Consider the following 16,314-nt stretch of genomic DNA (forward strand, 5'->3'; position numbering starts at 1 on the left):
TTTAGTAAGAAAACTTAATAACGTTGGTGACAGATTAAAGTCGTTAACTTATGCATTCTTGTGATTCACATCAACTGACCCACCACAACCAAACCCCAAGAGAGCAGAGTACATTTTTTTTCGGTCTTGTATCATTCATCTTTAATGCAGATAGTGAAATATTTTTGGTGCTGTTGCAGAACACCACCTGTAATTATCAGAGTGAAGCCCAAACATTCAAACTATTAAAAACAACAAAGTACGAATGCAATAGAACATGGTGTTTCTTGACTCTCTACTCTCAATCAAACCATAGCCATAGAGCTGAGTGGTTGAAAAACGCTTTATACGGGACAGGGAATTTAACCCAGTTAGGTAAAAGTGATGAATAATTTTGGTGTAACAAATTTGGGGATAGGCACCGACACTAGAAACATAGTTCAATCCATGATATGAAAACTCTTTTTTTTTTTGTGTGTCTTTTGTCTTTTTTATTCCCCTGAAAATCTGTTTGGTGCCAACTTACATAGCTTTATTCTTAGTTGATGTTGGATAGATTTATTTCTCTAAAATCTAAATCTAATGTAATGCGCCGTTTGATGCTAATTTTGAACACCTTATGGCATATTTGATAACTATTTTATTTTTCATTTTTCGTTTTTTGTGCTAGAAAAAATGAGAGTGAGGATGAGATTGAGAGGGGAGGATGAGAATGAGGAGTAACAAAAGTGAAAACAAAAACTTGAAAATGACAATTTCAAATAGATTTCAGTTTTTAGTTTTTGTTTCCACTTTTGTTACTCATCCCTCCCATCATCCCCTCTCATCTCTACTCTATTTTTCACTTCCATTCTTCATTTTTTTCCTCTATACTCTAGCACAAAATATAAAAACTAAAAACTAAAATTGAAATGGTTATCAAATAAGTCTTTATTCTGAAAATAAGAAGAATGGAAAAGTTGTATCACATCAAAGTCACAACCACATTGACGTGTAGCCAAGCTGCATGCAGAATGCAGAGCCAAAATGCGATATAAAGTAATGACAACCAAATTGACATCGAGCTCGAAGCTCTTGGCATTTTGGTGGTTGCATTCTCACCATGTCAGATGATGCAATGAACTGAAGGGTTGTTGCCAGCTAATTTCAACTCTCCCATAGGCTGCAGTGAATTTAGGCTTTGATTTGGAGCAGTTGGTTGTTAGTTTTATTTTGGTTTGATACATGGGCAAACATAACTCATTAAAAATACCCCCAAAAAAAAAAAAAAGAAGAAGAATGATTGGCATGTAAGTACAGTTTGCTAGTTCGAATGAAAAGATCCAAGTATTTTCCCGTTTCCTTCTGGTTTTGGGTAATGAATGAGTGCACTAATGATTAATTTGTAGGCCCTTTGGACTCATGGTGCGTGAGTAAAAGGGCACCTAAATCTAATGCTTTCATTTCATCAAATGGTGTGAGTCAGCCAGCTGGTTGGTTGCATGACATGTATGGCCAACACCGACTAGCGTTCATCAATGCCAGCAATATGCAACTCTTGGTGAAGTAAAACTTCTCTATTCCCTTTCATTGCCCCTTTTTCTCTATATCCATTTTCCTTGCAATTTTTGGTGAAGAAAAACTTTTTTTTTTCTTTTTTTTTGTTTGTTTGTGCCCAGACAATAACTAAACAAAAATCCATCTACACCTTAAAAGGCCATCTCTGTCTTCTTGAAGAACACCGGTAATACCACCAGGAGGCAAAACAAAGCAGTGAACACCCATTTCCATCTCATGCTCTCCTCATGTCACCTGTGGGAAGAGAAGATATAAAAGGAAGCGCAACGAAACGGGAATATAGAAGTATTTCTTGTCTTTGTGGCCTTCGTTTATTGCTTCACATTGATTTTTGACAGGACTTGCTGTTGGCCCATGCTTGATCTTGGGCTCAAGTTTAGGGGCCTAAGCCCATAAAATGTTTGTGTTACACTAAAATTTCATAGCACAACCCAATATTCTCAGAAAGGGAAAAAGAAGCCAAATCCAATAGAAGTGATTGCTTTGGCAACTACATTGGTGGAGGCACAGCGTCATAGCAATGCCCAGTGTAAAAGTCCCAAGAAACTATCACGTACCGTTTCTTTTCAAACCCAAGGTCATACCCGGTTCTATTGAGGACCCCATCAAGCTTTTGAAAAAGGCAGCTGATACTAAGAACCTACGGTTAGGCAAAACAGTCCATGCCCATCTCATCCTTTCCAGTGAAACTTCTAAATTCCTTGACATATTTCATGCTAACTCTCTCATCAACTTATATGCAAAATGTGACCGAATTACAACTGCCCGCCATTTGTTTGAATGTATGCCCAAGAGAAATGTGGTATCTTGGACTGCCTTGATGGCTGGCTATTTACATAAAGGGCTGACCTTGGAAGTTCTTGGCTTGTTCAAGACTATGGTATCTGTGGATAATTTGTGCCCGAATGAATTTGTTTTTGCGACTGTTCTTTCTTCTTGTTCTGGCAGTGGGAGAGTTGAAGAGGGAAAGCAGTGCCATGGCTATGTATTGAAGTCTGGATTGTTGTCTTATCAGTATGTTAAGAATGCACTAGTTCACATGTATTCAAGTTGTTCAGAAGTGGAAGCGGCTATGAGGGTTCTGAACACTGTGCCAGGTGATGATATTCTTTCGTATAATTCGGTTGTAAATGGGCTCTTAGAACATGGGCATGTGAAGGAAGCAATGGATATTTTGGATATGATGATAGGTCAGTGCAAGGCTTGGGACAATGTTACATACATTACCATTTTTGGCGTTTGTGCCCATCTTAAGGATTTGAGATTGGGTCTGCAAGTTCACAGCCAAATGTTGAAGACAGATATCGACTGTGATGTCTTTCTAAGTAGTGCAATGATTGACATGTATGGGAAATGTGGTAAGGTTTTGAATGCATTGAAAGTTTTTGATGGCTTGCAAACTCGGAACATAGTCTCCTGGACTGCAATCATGGCCGCTTATTTCCAAAATGGGTGCTTTGAGGAAGCATTAGGTCTATTGTCACAGATGGAATTTGAAGATATTCTTCCAAATGAATATACTTTTGCTGTCTTGCTTAACTCATGTGCAGGTTTGTCTGCACTAAGACATGGAGATCTATTGCATGCCAGTGTTGAGAAGTCGGGTTTTAAAGACCATGCCATTGTGGGGAATGCTTTGGTCAATATGTATTCAAAGTGTGGCAACATTCAAGCAGCAAATGACGTGTTCTTGGATATGACATCTCGAGACGCTGTTACCTGGAATGCAATGATATCAGGATTTTCCCATCATGGGCTTGGTAACGAAGCGCTGAATGTGTTTCAAGATATGTTGGAAGCAGGAGAGCGTCCTAACAATATTACTTTTGTTGGTGTTCTCTCAGCTTGTGCTCATTTGGGTCTGGTGCAAGAAGGATTCTACTATTTGAACCAGCTAATGAAACAGATTGGCATTGAACCCGGACTAGAGCATCATACTTGTATTGTAGGGCTCCTCAGCAGGGCTGGACAACTTGATCAAGCTGAGAAATATATGAGGACTATGCCAGTCAAGTGGGACATTGTTGCCTGGCGAAGTTTGCTCAATGCTTGTCATGTACATAAAAGTTATGGCTTAGGTAAGCGAGTAGCAGAGGTTGTTGTGCAAATGGACCCTAATGACGTGGGAACATATACACTATTGTCAAATATGTATGCCAAGGCAAACAGGTGGGATGGAGTTGTGCAGATCCGGAAATTGATGAGGGAAAAAAACATCAAGAAAGAACCTGGGGTGAGCTGGGTAGAGATAAGAAATACTACCCATATCTTTGTTTCGGATGATAACATACACCCAGAGTCCAGTCAGATACATGAAAAAGTTGGGGAATTGTTGGCCAAGATTAAACTATTGGGATATGTGCCAGATATTGCTGCAGTGCTACATGATGTGGACGATGAGCAAAAGGAAGATTATCTTAGTTATCACAGCGAGAAGCTTGCAATAGCATATGCCCTCATGAAAACACCTACAGAAGTGCCCATTCGTGTTATTAAGAACCTCAGGATATGCGATGATTGCCATGCAGCTGTGAAACTTATTTCAAAGGTCACAAACAGGTTGATAATTGTTAGAGATGCCAATCGATTCCATCAATTTCAGGACGGTAAATGCTCTTGTGCAGATTACTGGTGATAATGATGAAAGTTTTAATAAAGTGGATTACCAGGGAAGGAACTTACATCTTATGGGTCATAGCCGTATAAGCCTCCATGGCAGCCATACTGAGCATGCTGTGCAGAGGTTCATGCTGTGTAAGTATATTAAACAGTTTCTTAAACAGCTTATCATACTCCTATTTCGGTTTTTGTTGATGGTTAAGTGGATTTTGAATGAGTTTCTACCTTTCAGGTTAAGACATCCAGCTTAGAGGCTTTATTTAATCACCTGTTTTTGCTCCTAGAGTCCAATGCAAAATCCAGTATAATGTAAAGGCAGTTTCAGAATATAGAGCGGGGACTAATTTTTCTTCGCTCTACCAACTATCGATCAAACTTGGAGCTCAGGTACTTTGTTGTATTTTATTGCCTGTCAGCTTATGTTGTATACTCTAGTCTATCAAGACAGCATCAAAGTTTCTTGTATAGCATCTCTCAGAAGAAGTTGGTTCCTTTGTTCTTTTTGATATGGTATCTGATGATGTACGTCAACTTTTCTCAGCCAGTAATACAGTATGGGCATGCTTGATTTAGTATGTTTAAAATTCATTTTTCTGTATTGAAGGGTGTTTCTTTGGAAAGACTGGATATAACTGTTCCTCAGATGTAAAGAATTCATTCACTTAATTGCAGGATTTGCTTTCTTTTTAATGCAAGATAATTTCAAATAGTAGTAGTGGGGTAATATCTCCAATGCAATTTTTTGAGTAGTTACATTTGAGGGCGTTCCTCAAACGAAAAAATATATTTGTAATGAAACATACAGAGAGACCAAGTAGTCAGAAACATACAGAGAGACCAAGTAGTCTGTTGAAACTACTAGATAGAAAATGGCTGAAGCTAACAGGGTGGGAAGGTAGTTTGGCGTCCCGTATTTGGTGCATTTTTTAGGAGAGAATAAGATATGCATTCATATTTGTCATTAATAATAATTGTGAGAAGACGTCTTAAAAGACAGAACAGAAATGCATGATAGAAGAAAAAAAATGAATCAGCAAAAGCTGGCCTCCATAAACTTCACGAATTCATTGAACTCTATCCTTCCATCTCTGTTTTCGTCGAATGTCCTGATCATTTTTTGGCAGTCTTCTAGCTTTGATCCTTCTTTTAAGCCCAATATACAGAGAATTCTCTGCAACTCCCTTGCATCGATAAACCCATCTCTGTTCTCATCAAACACATCAAAAGCTTCCTTTACTTCCCCCAAGCTTGGCTCCTTCTCATCAAACAGTCCTGCAAGTTCATTGGAACTGAACGACTCTGGTAGTTCCTCACTTTCTGGACTGGAAAAAATTCCCAAGTTTCCCATCACCATCTTCACATCATCTCTGCTCAAGTTTCCATCATCTTTCCTTTTGCAGATCAGCTCCGGCTTCCTCAACTCAGAATCCAAGTTCTTCACATCCAAAATCTTTGAGTTGCCACAGTTTTGTTGGGATTGGAGAGTAGACTGAAATCTCGAAAATAACTTCTGAGTGCTACTAGAAATTGTGCGTAAGAAGATTGCATCAAGCAAAAGAAATAGTGAGGATGTATTGTCGTTAGTTGATGATGATATCTTCTCCATTGTAATAAAGTAGTAGAGGCTGAACATGAATGTTGATATTTCCACTGAGAAGCCAAGTTAGAATTCTCAAGTCTATGCTATGTGATAGAGCTGGAAGAGATGAAAGAATGTTTTTACATTAAAGGTTTGATGTATGGAGAGATGTGGGTGGTGTTTTATATAGGCCAAGATTTAGTCTTGTATTTGAAGCCACCAAACTGGTCAAGCCCCAAAGTTGGGGAAGGTGCTTGTGAACTGCCTGCCACAGGTCTTTAGGAGAAATGGTTGAAAGTAGATGAAGAAATGGTCACCACCTGAACCATTTCTTAGAATCTTAAGAGGAAGTTTCATTGTTTTGTTGGAGGAAATGTGGTGGGGTCAGGCTGGCCTGCCTTTCTCTGGCTCTTTCATTTTGGTTTATGTGGAAATAGTACTGGGAATCTGCCGGCTGTTGACTGCTTAAAAAATCAATGAAAAACAAAACAAAAACAAAAAAAGATCTGAAAGTGAGTTTCGCAGAAAGTAAGATTTGATAGTGGGGCTGCTCTTCTTGGTCCACTATTGCAATTCATTTCCCATGCGCTGATTTTTTTTTTCATATTATTTTATGCATTGCCAAAGTGGGCAGATTCTTTTTCTGCATATTTTATGTCTCTGTCTGCTGGGGAAAGCAAATATATATGCTAACAGTCAATTGTAGGCTTCTTAGGAAAATTCCAAGTTCCCTATTTCTTTAGCCAAGCTTCTTTATTTGCTTGGTAAAAGCTGAGGAAATTGTCATTGAGTGTTCCCCCTGAGATTTGAAGTTTCAAGCCTTTCCCATATTGGTCGTTCCACATTCCACACACGTTATTGATTCTTGCGTGCGAGAAGGGTTGTCTACTAGTTGTAAACTTACACGTAGGGTAGGGTTGTGCAGGTTTAAGCCGCCTTTTCATTATGGGCCTGGGCCTGGCCCGCTAGTTGCATTGGGTTCCTACAGAAAGTCCTTAAACACTCGATGATATTATCATGGGCCTTGAAAGCCCAAACCCAATCACAAACAAATAAGCAAAGTCTTTCCACTCCGCCAATTTTCAAGCCCATTTATCAAAGAATTATACTTATAGGATGGCAGATCATCCAAAGATAAATGTAGCTGGTAGCCATAACATATCATAGATACGCAAAGAAGTGTGTATGTTCTCTTGCAACTAAATTCATTTGATCTCCATTCCCGTACATAAGGGTAGTTTAGAATATCGTTTTGTCCAAAACCACCTCTTCTTTTTGAAGTGTTGGGTCCCCCCTTAAAACCAAAAGGTTTCCGAATTTGTCTGCCAAGATTTTACAGTTTTGATATTCAAGTTCAAATTCAAGTGGTCAGCTCCAAGATCATTGTCGATGGAAAAGCCAAAGGGTGTAAATAACACTTTTGAATGAAATCATGAACAAATTACTTTTGCTTTATAGCATTTCTCTTTTGTAGACAGATCCTGCTAAGTGTAGGCCCAGTTTTTCGATCAAAGAGGACAATACTACATGAAAAAAGTCTCCTCTCCTGTCAGATAGGGTCGTGCACACTTCTTATTATTTCTTTATCACACCTCAAACTCAAAGTAAAATGGTGCCCACGTTGTCAAATATCCTCGTTATGGGTCCTTCCTTGTGGCAAGGTCAACTATTTTTATATTGTCGATCACGTTGAGGCCATTCATCATTATCAGCATGGAAGGTAAAATTGAATCATTGTTCAAATACACTATAAGTAGCATTTTCAACCAGAAAGAGCTTTACTTCAATCAAATTTCAATTAGCTTCAAATGCCATTGAAGGTAAAATAAGCTAGTAACTACAAAACCAGGTATTTAAAGAACATCTGACATATAATTCTATGTTAACTCACAAAAAACATATTGTCAAAATGCTGAAAAAAAATAACATGATAATCAGTAATTACCATTCAGAACTACAATATTAGAGAGAGAGAGAGAGAGAGAGAGAGAGAGAGAGAGAGAGAGAGAGAGAGAGAGAAATGCAACATAAATACACTTGGACGAAGAACCTGAACTAAAATGCTTCATATTTCACCACAAAGGTGAAAGTAAGAAAGTGAAATGAAAACCAACTGACATGACTTTATTCCTTGCAGCAAATTGGTCATTTTAGTTGGGCTGCGGAGGAGGGGTAAAGATATACCCTGTTCTGGGGTTAACATTTGGCTCTGGATCTGCATAATCCATCACTGTGATCATTTTCCTGGGCTTTCCATGCGTTTCCTGGTAAACAAACAGACAATTCATTGCTAGGCCTCCAAAAGAAAAGAAAAAAGAAGCCCAACACAAGTGAAGGGAAAAAGAATCTACCTTTGACACTAGAACTGAAAAATCTTCAAGATCAATAGTCCCCATCAGGTTTCTCCCAAATCCTTAAAGAAAGAAACAAATGAATCAAAGTCAGAATTGGTTAATGGGAATTCAAAAACATGAAATGGTGCAATAAAACAGTAGTGATGTTACAGTGTATTGCTTACCATGAGAGAAACAGAGAGCCAGAAGGCAAGAAACTATGAAAACTCTTAAAAACCAAGGACGGCCCATAATTTCCTACACAATTATGGGAAATGGGTAGCTCTCAGAATCTGAATATGAGGTGGGGTTTGATGAGATTTGAGAGCTGCCGAAAGGCTGGGACTTTTGAGTTTCTAGGAAACCGCCTTCCTTAAGCTTCAGATCTGATCAGAAGTTAAATGCCGTAATTATAAGTTGAAAACAAAACAGATTTTGCTGTAAAGATAAGAGCCGAAGGCCCCGGATAAAAGTGAGTTGATTCTTTCAAGAATCCTATTTATACTCAACCACCTGACACCAGATTATATCTAGTGCCTGAAAAAAGAAGAGGAAAATATCAGATTTTATGTAGAGGATACTTTCGATGATGCCGATAAGAGATAATTCAATATCCCCCAACTGTTACCCATTACACTTTTTTTTTTTCTATACTCTTATTAATAATAATAATAATACGCAAAATGCTTTTATCAATAAAAAATACAATTTTCTTTTCTTTTTCTAATTGGAAGTATGTTTTCCTAATCAATGGGATCTTCTAATTGCCTTTTATGCATGTTAGTGGTTTTGAACTCTTGTTTAGAGACTGTTCAATTATTATTCATCCCTCATTTGAAAGTTGACTTCTTTTTCTGCTTCAAGGTAGAGCTAGTGAAGAAAGTGTAGACTAATTTACGTATCTTTAAATTATATAAATGGTTCAATTATATCGATATCATCTCAATATGATGTCAGTCGATATTGTTATTGTGTTAAGCATTTTCCAAATAAGCAATGGTTAAAAACAGAGCTGATAATGACTACCACAATGTAGTGATTGCATGTGGATTAATTATGGGTCTATTCAGTTCACACGTGTTAGCGCACACTAATGCTGCCTGCCTTACAAATTTTTAATATCTCCAGCCCAGTTGCCAAGGTTTCTTCTTTGTTCTTTTAAGCCTTTCACTTTCTTTAATCTGCCTAACAAACAAACAAATGGTGTATAAAAAAGGTGGAAGCCAAGCCATTGGTTTTCTCACTAATAAAAACTCTGTATTTCTTGCTTGTCAGGCAAAGTGAAGCTTCCCGTTCCCTCTGATGAACCTGTCACGTGGTGTTTCTTTATTCCTTCCTTTTATTTTCTACCTTGTTCATTATTTTCTTTTATGATTTACCTGCTGGCATTTCAGAAAAAGCATGGCTACAGAATGGACCTTCTATATTTGTCTAGCCATTATTTTGCCAGTTCTTCTGTTTTATTGTTTGATACTCAGTTCAGTTCCTCTGTTGACTAGAAAGTCACATATAGTTACAATTTTGAATTTCCTCATTGATCCGATTTGTTTTGCCCACTGAATACTGAAAGGAGACAGAAGGGTGTGGAGGGTATGAATCGTTAGGGAAGCCTAATTAAACCATGGGAGGGAACAGCAAAAGAGAACTTCCCTTTTAATTAATACTAATGGATTACAGTCAATATGCACTCTCTCTCTCTCTCTCTCTCTCTCTCTATATATATATATATGGTTTAGACTTTGGATTAGCTTAATGACTTGGTTGGAAAGAAACCAGGCAAGTGTAACCCTAATTTACTTGCAGATGGGTTGACCTTTTAAGTCTCAAATCCCAATGATCTACTGTAAAGCTAACCCTAATTTAATAATGTGAAAACTTGTCAAACCAAATCTGTTTTTTCACAGAAAATGATGAAATCGATTTTGGGTTTTGGTTCTCTTTGTTAACTATAGTAGGAGCCTAGTAATTTTGATAAAGGTTATGGTGCATTCTGACATTAATTATTTATTTCGAATACGAGTGATAGTGTAAACTGCGATTTATAAGTCAATGTTATTTTCTATTGGGTTAGACTCCGTTGGTTCTAACATTATATATTATTTCATACATATATGAAGTGGCTATTATATTGGTTCCCCTAAATCTCTTGCATACTAAGTATGGACTGATCACAAAATTTTCCAATTAAAAACAAAGAAATCCTATAGGGTTTAGGAACTAATTTAGCATCAGATTAGGAAACTGTGAAGGAGAACCACAACATTGGAGAGGAGATTCATTATGTTTGAATTTGATTAAAGGGCTTCTTCACAAGGACCAATCAAAGCCATGCAATGCATCAAATTATTGAGAGGCCAGAATTTAACGATGCATACCTTCAATAAACTCCACCGACTGTCTAGTTGGGTTTGTATTGGCTCAAATTGACCCCCAACTTCAAGCAGATTTCCCTTTATGCAATTAATTGCAAGATGATAAAATGACAAGACAAAATCCAGGAAAGAGAGGAACAGAGGCTCCATGGCTTCTTCACTTGCATTGGAATTTGCGCCCCAATACCAGCCAACTCGAGCCATCCAAAACTGGTGGCCAACCTTTCTCCAATAGAAATACCACGAAGTATCACTCGGATTTTGGTACATGATCTTAATGTCTTTTACTGCCTAATCAGTAAAACGTGACAAAAATTACTTCCCAAGTACAAATCCAACAATATGGTTTGTTAGTTATTCATGAAATCTGCTTTCCTTTGCTTTTCTATATTGCATTCAAAGATGGAACTTCTTTTGCTGATGGCAATGGCATCAAAAGATGAACATGAAAAAAGCAAGCAAAGGAAAAAGAAAGGAAAAGGCAACCATTAATAAATGGAAAAAGGAAAGGCCCAAACTGTATGATCAACTTTCCAGCTTTTCGTGCTTTTTGGTTTGAATTCTGTCGAATGGAAAGTGAAATGTACTTGCACTTTCGTGCTTCAATTGACGTCCATCTACAGACGTGGTGGGTCTACAGTGTTTTCCATGCTTATAAAGCTTGAAAAATAATCCTAATCTGAAATCAGTAGCCACAGGAACTTGACTATACCTTGGTAAGAGTAGCATATCAACTGTGGTATTTAAGTGGACATTAGACCAAAAGACTGAATCTCTAATTTAAAAAGCACAAAAGAACAGAAAGTGTCACTTGAATCCCCAAGTTATTTAAGTACATCTGGGATTTTGCTACACAAACCTGAACTCTTCTAGTTCTCAATTTTACAAGTAAATATATGTACAAGAACTCAGCAAACCATCTAACTGAAAACAAAATGCAAATATTCATAATAGCACTCGGAGGGGAAAAATCAGTGGCTATTCCAGCTAAAGTAAGATGGCTCAGCTCCTAAGAGAAAAAGGATGGACAATCCTCTCGTCTTCCTCTATTTGACAGCTTTGACATTTGATTTTGCGGCTGAAGCTGGTTAATCAACAAGAACTCTGGGATTAGAAAGGTGGTGTCACATTGTATGGAGCAGTTGAGCATTCCTGAATTGTATGCACCACTTGAAACAAACTACAAATTTGTAAGCTACCAATTTTATGAACTCTCTTGGAAATTGAGTGACCTAGATAATGCTGCTGGATTGGCTTGTAAGACCGGAGAAGCTTCAGTCAGGTGATTCTTTTTATCACCCTTTGGTTGGAAGGCCTTAAAGAGTCCCCCACCGCTAAGTGAATCAGCCTTATCATTCTTAATCCCCAGTGTTGCCCATATAGAGCTTCTTGCAGCTTCTCCCGGGTCATCAATCCTCAATGTCTTTGGAATCCAAAGGCATCTCTCAGCACTCTTTTCTTTTGGTGCCTCCTCTTCCTCAGAGTTATTTTGTTTCACAGTGCTCTCATCCCTCGAATGTTTTCCCAAGGTCGGAGAGTTAGGACCAGAACTTGGAGCAGAGTGGTTTGGAGATGATGGCGGTGGAAGCCAAGGGATATTCCAAGCGCCTTGCACAGCACAACCCCAATAAGCTGCTGCAGGGTAATAGGGCATAGGAAAACCTGGAGGGCAGAAAGCAGGTGGTGTTACTGGAGAGCTCCATTGGGCAGAGTTCCAGGGGTACGGCCAAGGCGCCCCAGGAAAGCATGGTATTTGAGGTGGGAAGCCCTGATAACTCTGCATAACCTGCTCTTGTGACCCAGTTTTGCATGCCTCATCCTTTGAATTTGAATCTGTCACTGTAGATCTATTCGAATGATCATCTCCATTTACTCCACTTCCATAAGAAGCTGGAATCCTTAATCCTTCAGGTTTCTGAAATCCATTATGTGTACCGTTCTGTATATTTTTATCAGCAAGGTGAAGGACAGAAGCCATTGATTCGCAAAGGGGCGCATCCCCGCAAAATGTTAGGACAGTACCATTAGATTTTACTGAAGGATGGTGAACTCCATTCAGAACATCAGTTTGAGCATTCGGCATTGCTTCAGAGACAGTTATGTGGCGATAGTGAGAAGCAGAATTCTTATTCTTCCGACGTCCTGCACCCACAGGCACATTCCTCATGGTCCCACCAGCTGTCCAATATCTCTGGCAGTTCTTGCAGAAGTGCCGGGGTTGGTTGACGTTGTAATTATTGTAGTAACAGAACTTGGTATCCATGCTATTACAGCGGGGGCATGGAAGTATTTTATCTGGTTTCTTCAGGGTCTTTTCTTGTGAATTACTTGTCTCACTCTGTTCTTCTTCAGTCTTCAAATTTTTTACTGTAGCATTCTCCTTCTCAACAGGTGATTTAGGGTTCACACCTACTCTCGATGCTGTATCTGGATTTGTCACCTCTTCCGAAGATAAAGGCGGGATTCCATCTTCCTGTTTAGTCTGCATTGGTTTTTCTCCCGAAGTGTCCTGAATTGACCAAAAATTTAATTGGGAATATGAGTTTCAAAACTAAGTACTGTTAAGATATGATACCCCAAAAAAAACATTATTGCATTCACCTTTATGTTTTTTATGTTATTACAAGATAAAAACTAAACTCTTACTGCTGACATGCTGAACCGACTGAAACAATTAGAGGTAGACTACCTATTGCAATGGCAAAAAAAATAGACTGCATATTGCATGGCTATGTTAAAAATCAAATTCCAAGGCTTAGGAAAGAACACACCAGAAAGGTTCCCCATGCCTCTCCATATGATATTAAACCTTTTTAATTTTATTTTTTGACACAATGGTCTCATCTGCCTTCATTTCAAAGCAGTTTCAATGAATTTGGAGATGAGGGGTTAATGGCATCTTTAGAGAAACATTTAGATTTGAAGTACTATTATCTATAATACGAGGGAAAGGAATGAGAACCAATATCTTGTAAACATGTAGAGCCTAAATGAATGCGGCCAAACAAAGGGAGGACTCAACCATCAAAAGCAGTAGCAGCTTTCTTTAAAGATCTGTGTAGCACGTTCAAAGATCTAAGTCACTATGTACTGAGTAAAGCAGCACCAGATATTTATATCTCATCCAAGTAGTGCCTTAGCCACAAAAAGTCTTGGAAGCAGACAGGCTAAAAGTAGAGACAAGTACTGGTTACGAGAAGTCGTGAATTTTTTTGCACAAGTTCCGGGCTGCGATGGTATCATGGTAGGAGGAGAAATGACCTACTTGTTTGGAGAACTAGACTGGCTCAAGGATTTCAATTTCGGAGAACTTTTCTTCAAATCTTTTCAACCCTCAAACAGAAGAAATAACTATAACAAGCTGTGCAAACTACAACTCAACATCCTCAATATAAATATAAAATAGCAAAGTTCCAAAAGATAACCTAACCCCAAATTGTCAAAAATCAGAACGAAAATCCATCCATTCAGAAAGATAACGTAAAAGCTCAATTACAATTTCATAAGAAACCAAATATCCAGCAATTGGAAAGCAAACCCATTTGAAATAGCAAAATTTCTAATGAAGTTGAGCACTACATGAGGAAGCTGGTTGCTTGATTAACCACTACCACAAAAGACATGATAAAAAAATAATTGCTTGAATAATCTTATTCCATAAGGATAAGGAACAGCAATCTCCAAAGAAATAAAAAGAATACGGTCCGGTATGCATGCTTCTAGGTAAAACTTGGTAGCTAATAAGATTAAGAAACCATCTAAGACCCCCAAAGAAGAAAATCAAAGCAACCAATATGTTCCAAAAGCATGAACAAGATGCACTTCTTCAAACAAAAGCTCCTAAATTGAAAAGAATCCCATAAAGACCCAAAAGCAAAACCATATCAGCATATAAAAAAGTCAACAAAAGCCTCCAAGCAAGCACAAAACAAAGCAACCCATTAATCCATTTGAGTTTCCAAACAATGGCAGAGACTAAAGATGAAAATTTAGGGTTAACCAAATTTCATACCTTATGATTATTGACCTCTTTCTCTTCCCTGTCTCTGTTGGTATTGACTTCAGGCGAAGAGTTGGAGGAAGAGGCATGGTCCTGATCGACAGTATCTTCAACGAGGGTTCCAGAAGATGGATCCGGTTCAGGAGCTCCGACCGATTCGCCGGAGCTTAAAGGGACCTCCGGCACCGGAATCGTCTTCCCGAAAAGCTTGATCGCTGGGTCCTTTGCCTCCGACATTTTTGCTACGCTTTCGTTTTTTCTTTATCTTTTCATAAAAAATCGATTCGAAAACTTAGAGAGAGAGAGAGAGAAATCGACGAGAGATCTGACACGTTGCGTCGTATATGTGAGAGAGTGTGCGTCGTCGTCTTGGTTGATTGTGCGTTTTCCTCAACTGTCTATGCAGGTGCTGTGCCACGTCATCCCCCACAGCAATTCTGAGCCACAAGTTCACTTGTGGCCTTGAAAAGATTTTTGATTCTGTTTTTTCTGTCTTTCCTTTTTGCCCCCTTCCCATCTACTGCACACATATTGGTTTTTGTTTAGTATAAAAGTCACAAAGTTGGATCCAATTTCCACATTAAGTCTTAGTCAGCATCTCCCCTAACACTTTTTGAAAGATTTTGCTAGCGTTAGTTATTTATGCGCCATACAAATCTAAATAACTCGTGTTTAAAAAACAGTTGTGTAGGATTAAAAGACATTGTTGCTAAGTGATTGTACTAGATTGAATATGATGATTTTAATACCATGCCTTATTTTCGTGTAAGATAATATTAGAAAACGAGAATTATTAAATTATGTTATTTTTGTGTTTGATTTAAGGATTCAACTCGACTTTAAAACTCACGTTTGGATCTTCAACGCATTAATTTATGGCATCGGGATTCTATATTTTGTGTTTGAAATCGATGTAGTTAGATTAATTATCATAACTCTTTTTTAAGATATAACTCCAAAAAGTTCAAATATGAGTGTAAATTAGACAAATATATAGTTTTCTATATAAATTTATATCCTCCATATTTTAGATAAATAATTTGCTCAATTTATGACAAATGGTAGCGTAAAGTCTATATATTTATTTTAAAAAGACCGAGTTTCCCCGAGTTTCTACGCTCTTTTGCAGTGGTCGCATAAATTGGGCGTAGAAAACCAGGTCTCCGAAATGAAAAGCAAGAAAAAAGTAGATCAAAAATGCCAAGTCATACCATACTTTTAGTAGACCCCACCTGAAAAAGTAAAGTGAAAAAGTCACCTTACGCCAACCAGACCAGTCCCACTAGTTTGAGCACACGTGTCCAGTCTAGTATACGAGTGAAGCATCTCTTGGAGCCAAGCACCTAAAGAATCTGCTTCTACTGGCTGTGGTTTTCCCTTCCAATGGGGGCATCTTCTCTATTGCTGCCATGTGTTCCCCGCAAATGGAGGAGTACATTTTTTTCATTTTGAAAATATTTTTTGCTCATTACTTTAATTTAAGATATACTCTCATTATAATCTCAAAAACGTGTTCATTGATATAATTATAATTAATTCTGTTTTTTTGGTATTTATGAAACAATAATTATGCCCATAAATACATGTCAAATGTTAAAAATAATAATAAAAATACACTTTTAATTAAAGTGATAAATAAAAATTTCACATTTTATTTTTTCATATGGCCATAGCTGTAGATAAATATAATGTAAACATTTTGAATATCGAATGGTGGTTGTTTTTTTTTTATGCTGACATATTGTTAAATTATTCTTTTTTTATCGTTAAGAGGACTGCCATATATAAGCTTAATTTTTTACTTTGGCCTAAAATATTTATGATTTATTTGTTTATTAGTCTTTTTTTTTGTGTGTGTGTCTTTATGCTGATTAT

The 16,314-nt window shown here is 37.7% G+C and overlaps 3 protein-coding genes and 1 long non-coding RNA gene across 4 annotated transcripts; 1 reads left to right on the forward strand and 3 right to left on the reverse strand.

The window, feature by feature from the left end:
* Positions 1,844 to 5,167, forward strand: LOC18782549 (pentatricopeptide repeat-containing protein At5g39680). The gene is made up of 2 exons (XM_007216900.2): positions 1,844 to 4,290; positions 4,388 to 5,167. Exon 1 carries the CDS (start codon positions 2,057 to 2,059, stop codon positions 4,169 to 4,171), a length of 2,115 nt encoding a protein of 704 aa, XP_007216962.1. The 5' UTR covers positions 1,844 to 2,056; the 3' UTR covers positions 4,172 to 4,290; positions 4,388 to 5,167.
* On the reverse strand, positions 5,078 to 6,269 carry LOC18783606 (probable calcium-binding protein CML45). Its single transcript, XM_007215920.2, has one exon. The coding sequence runs from the start codon at positions 5,786 to 5,788 to the stop codon at positions 5,186 to 5,188; it is 603 nt and encodes a 200-aa protein (XP_007215982.1). The 5' UTR covers positions 5,789 to 6,269; the 3' UTR covers positions 5,078 to 5,185.
* Positions 7,517 to 8,684, reverse strand: LOC18782629. The gene is made up of 3 exons (XR_002270777.1): positions 8,253 to 8,684; positions 8,086 to 8,147; positions 7,517 to 7,998 (listed from the first exon to the last, which is right to left on the reverse strand). It is a non-coding gene; the product is annotated as an uncharacterized LOC18782629 (long non-coding RNA).
* On the reverse strand, positions 11,194 to 14,986 carry LOC18784343 (cyclic dof factor 2). Its single transcript, XM_007215192.2, has 2 exons — positions 14,452 to 14,986; positions 11,194 to 12,948 (listed from the first exon to the last, which is right to left on the reverse strand). Exons 1-2 carry the CDS (start codon positions 14,674 to 14,676, stop codon positions 11,644 to 11,646), a joined length of 1,530 nt encoding a protein of 509 aa, XP_007215254.1. The 5' UTR covers positions 14,677 to 14,986; the 3' UTR covers positions 11,194 to 11,643.

This window comes from Prunus persica, chromosome G3 (genome assembly GCF_000346465.2).
Source record: "Prunus persica cultivar Lovell chromosome G3, Prunus_persica_NCBIv2, whole genome shotgun sequence".
Classification (NCBI taxonomy): Eukaryota; Viridiplantae; Streptophyta; class Magnoliopsida; order Rosales; family Rosaceae; genus Prunus; species Prunus persica.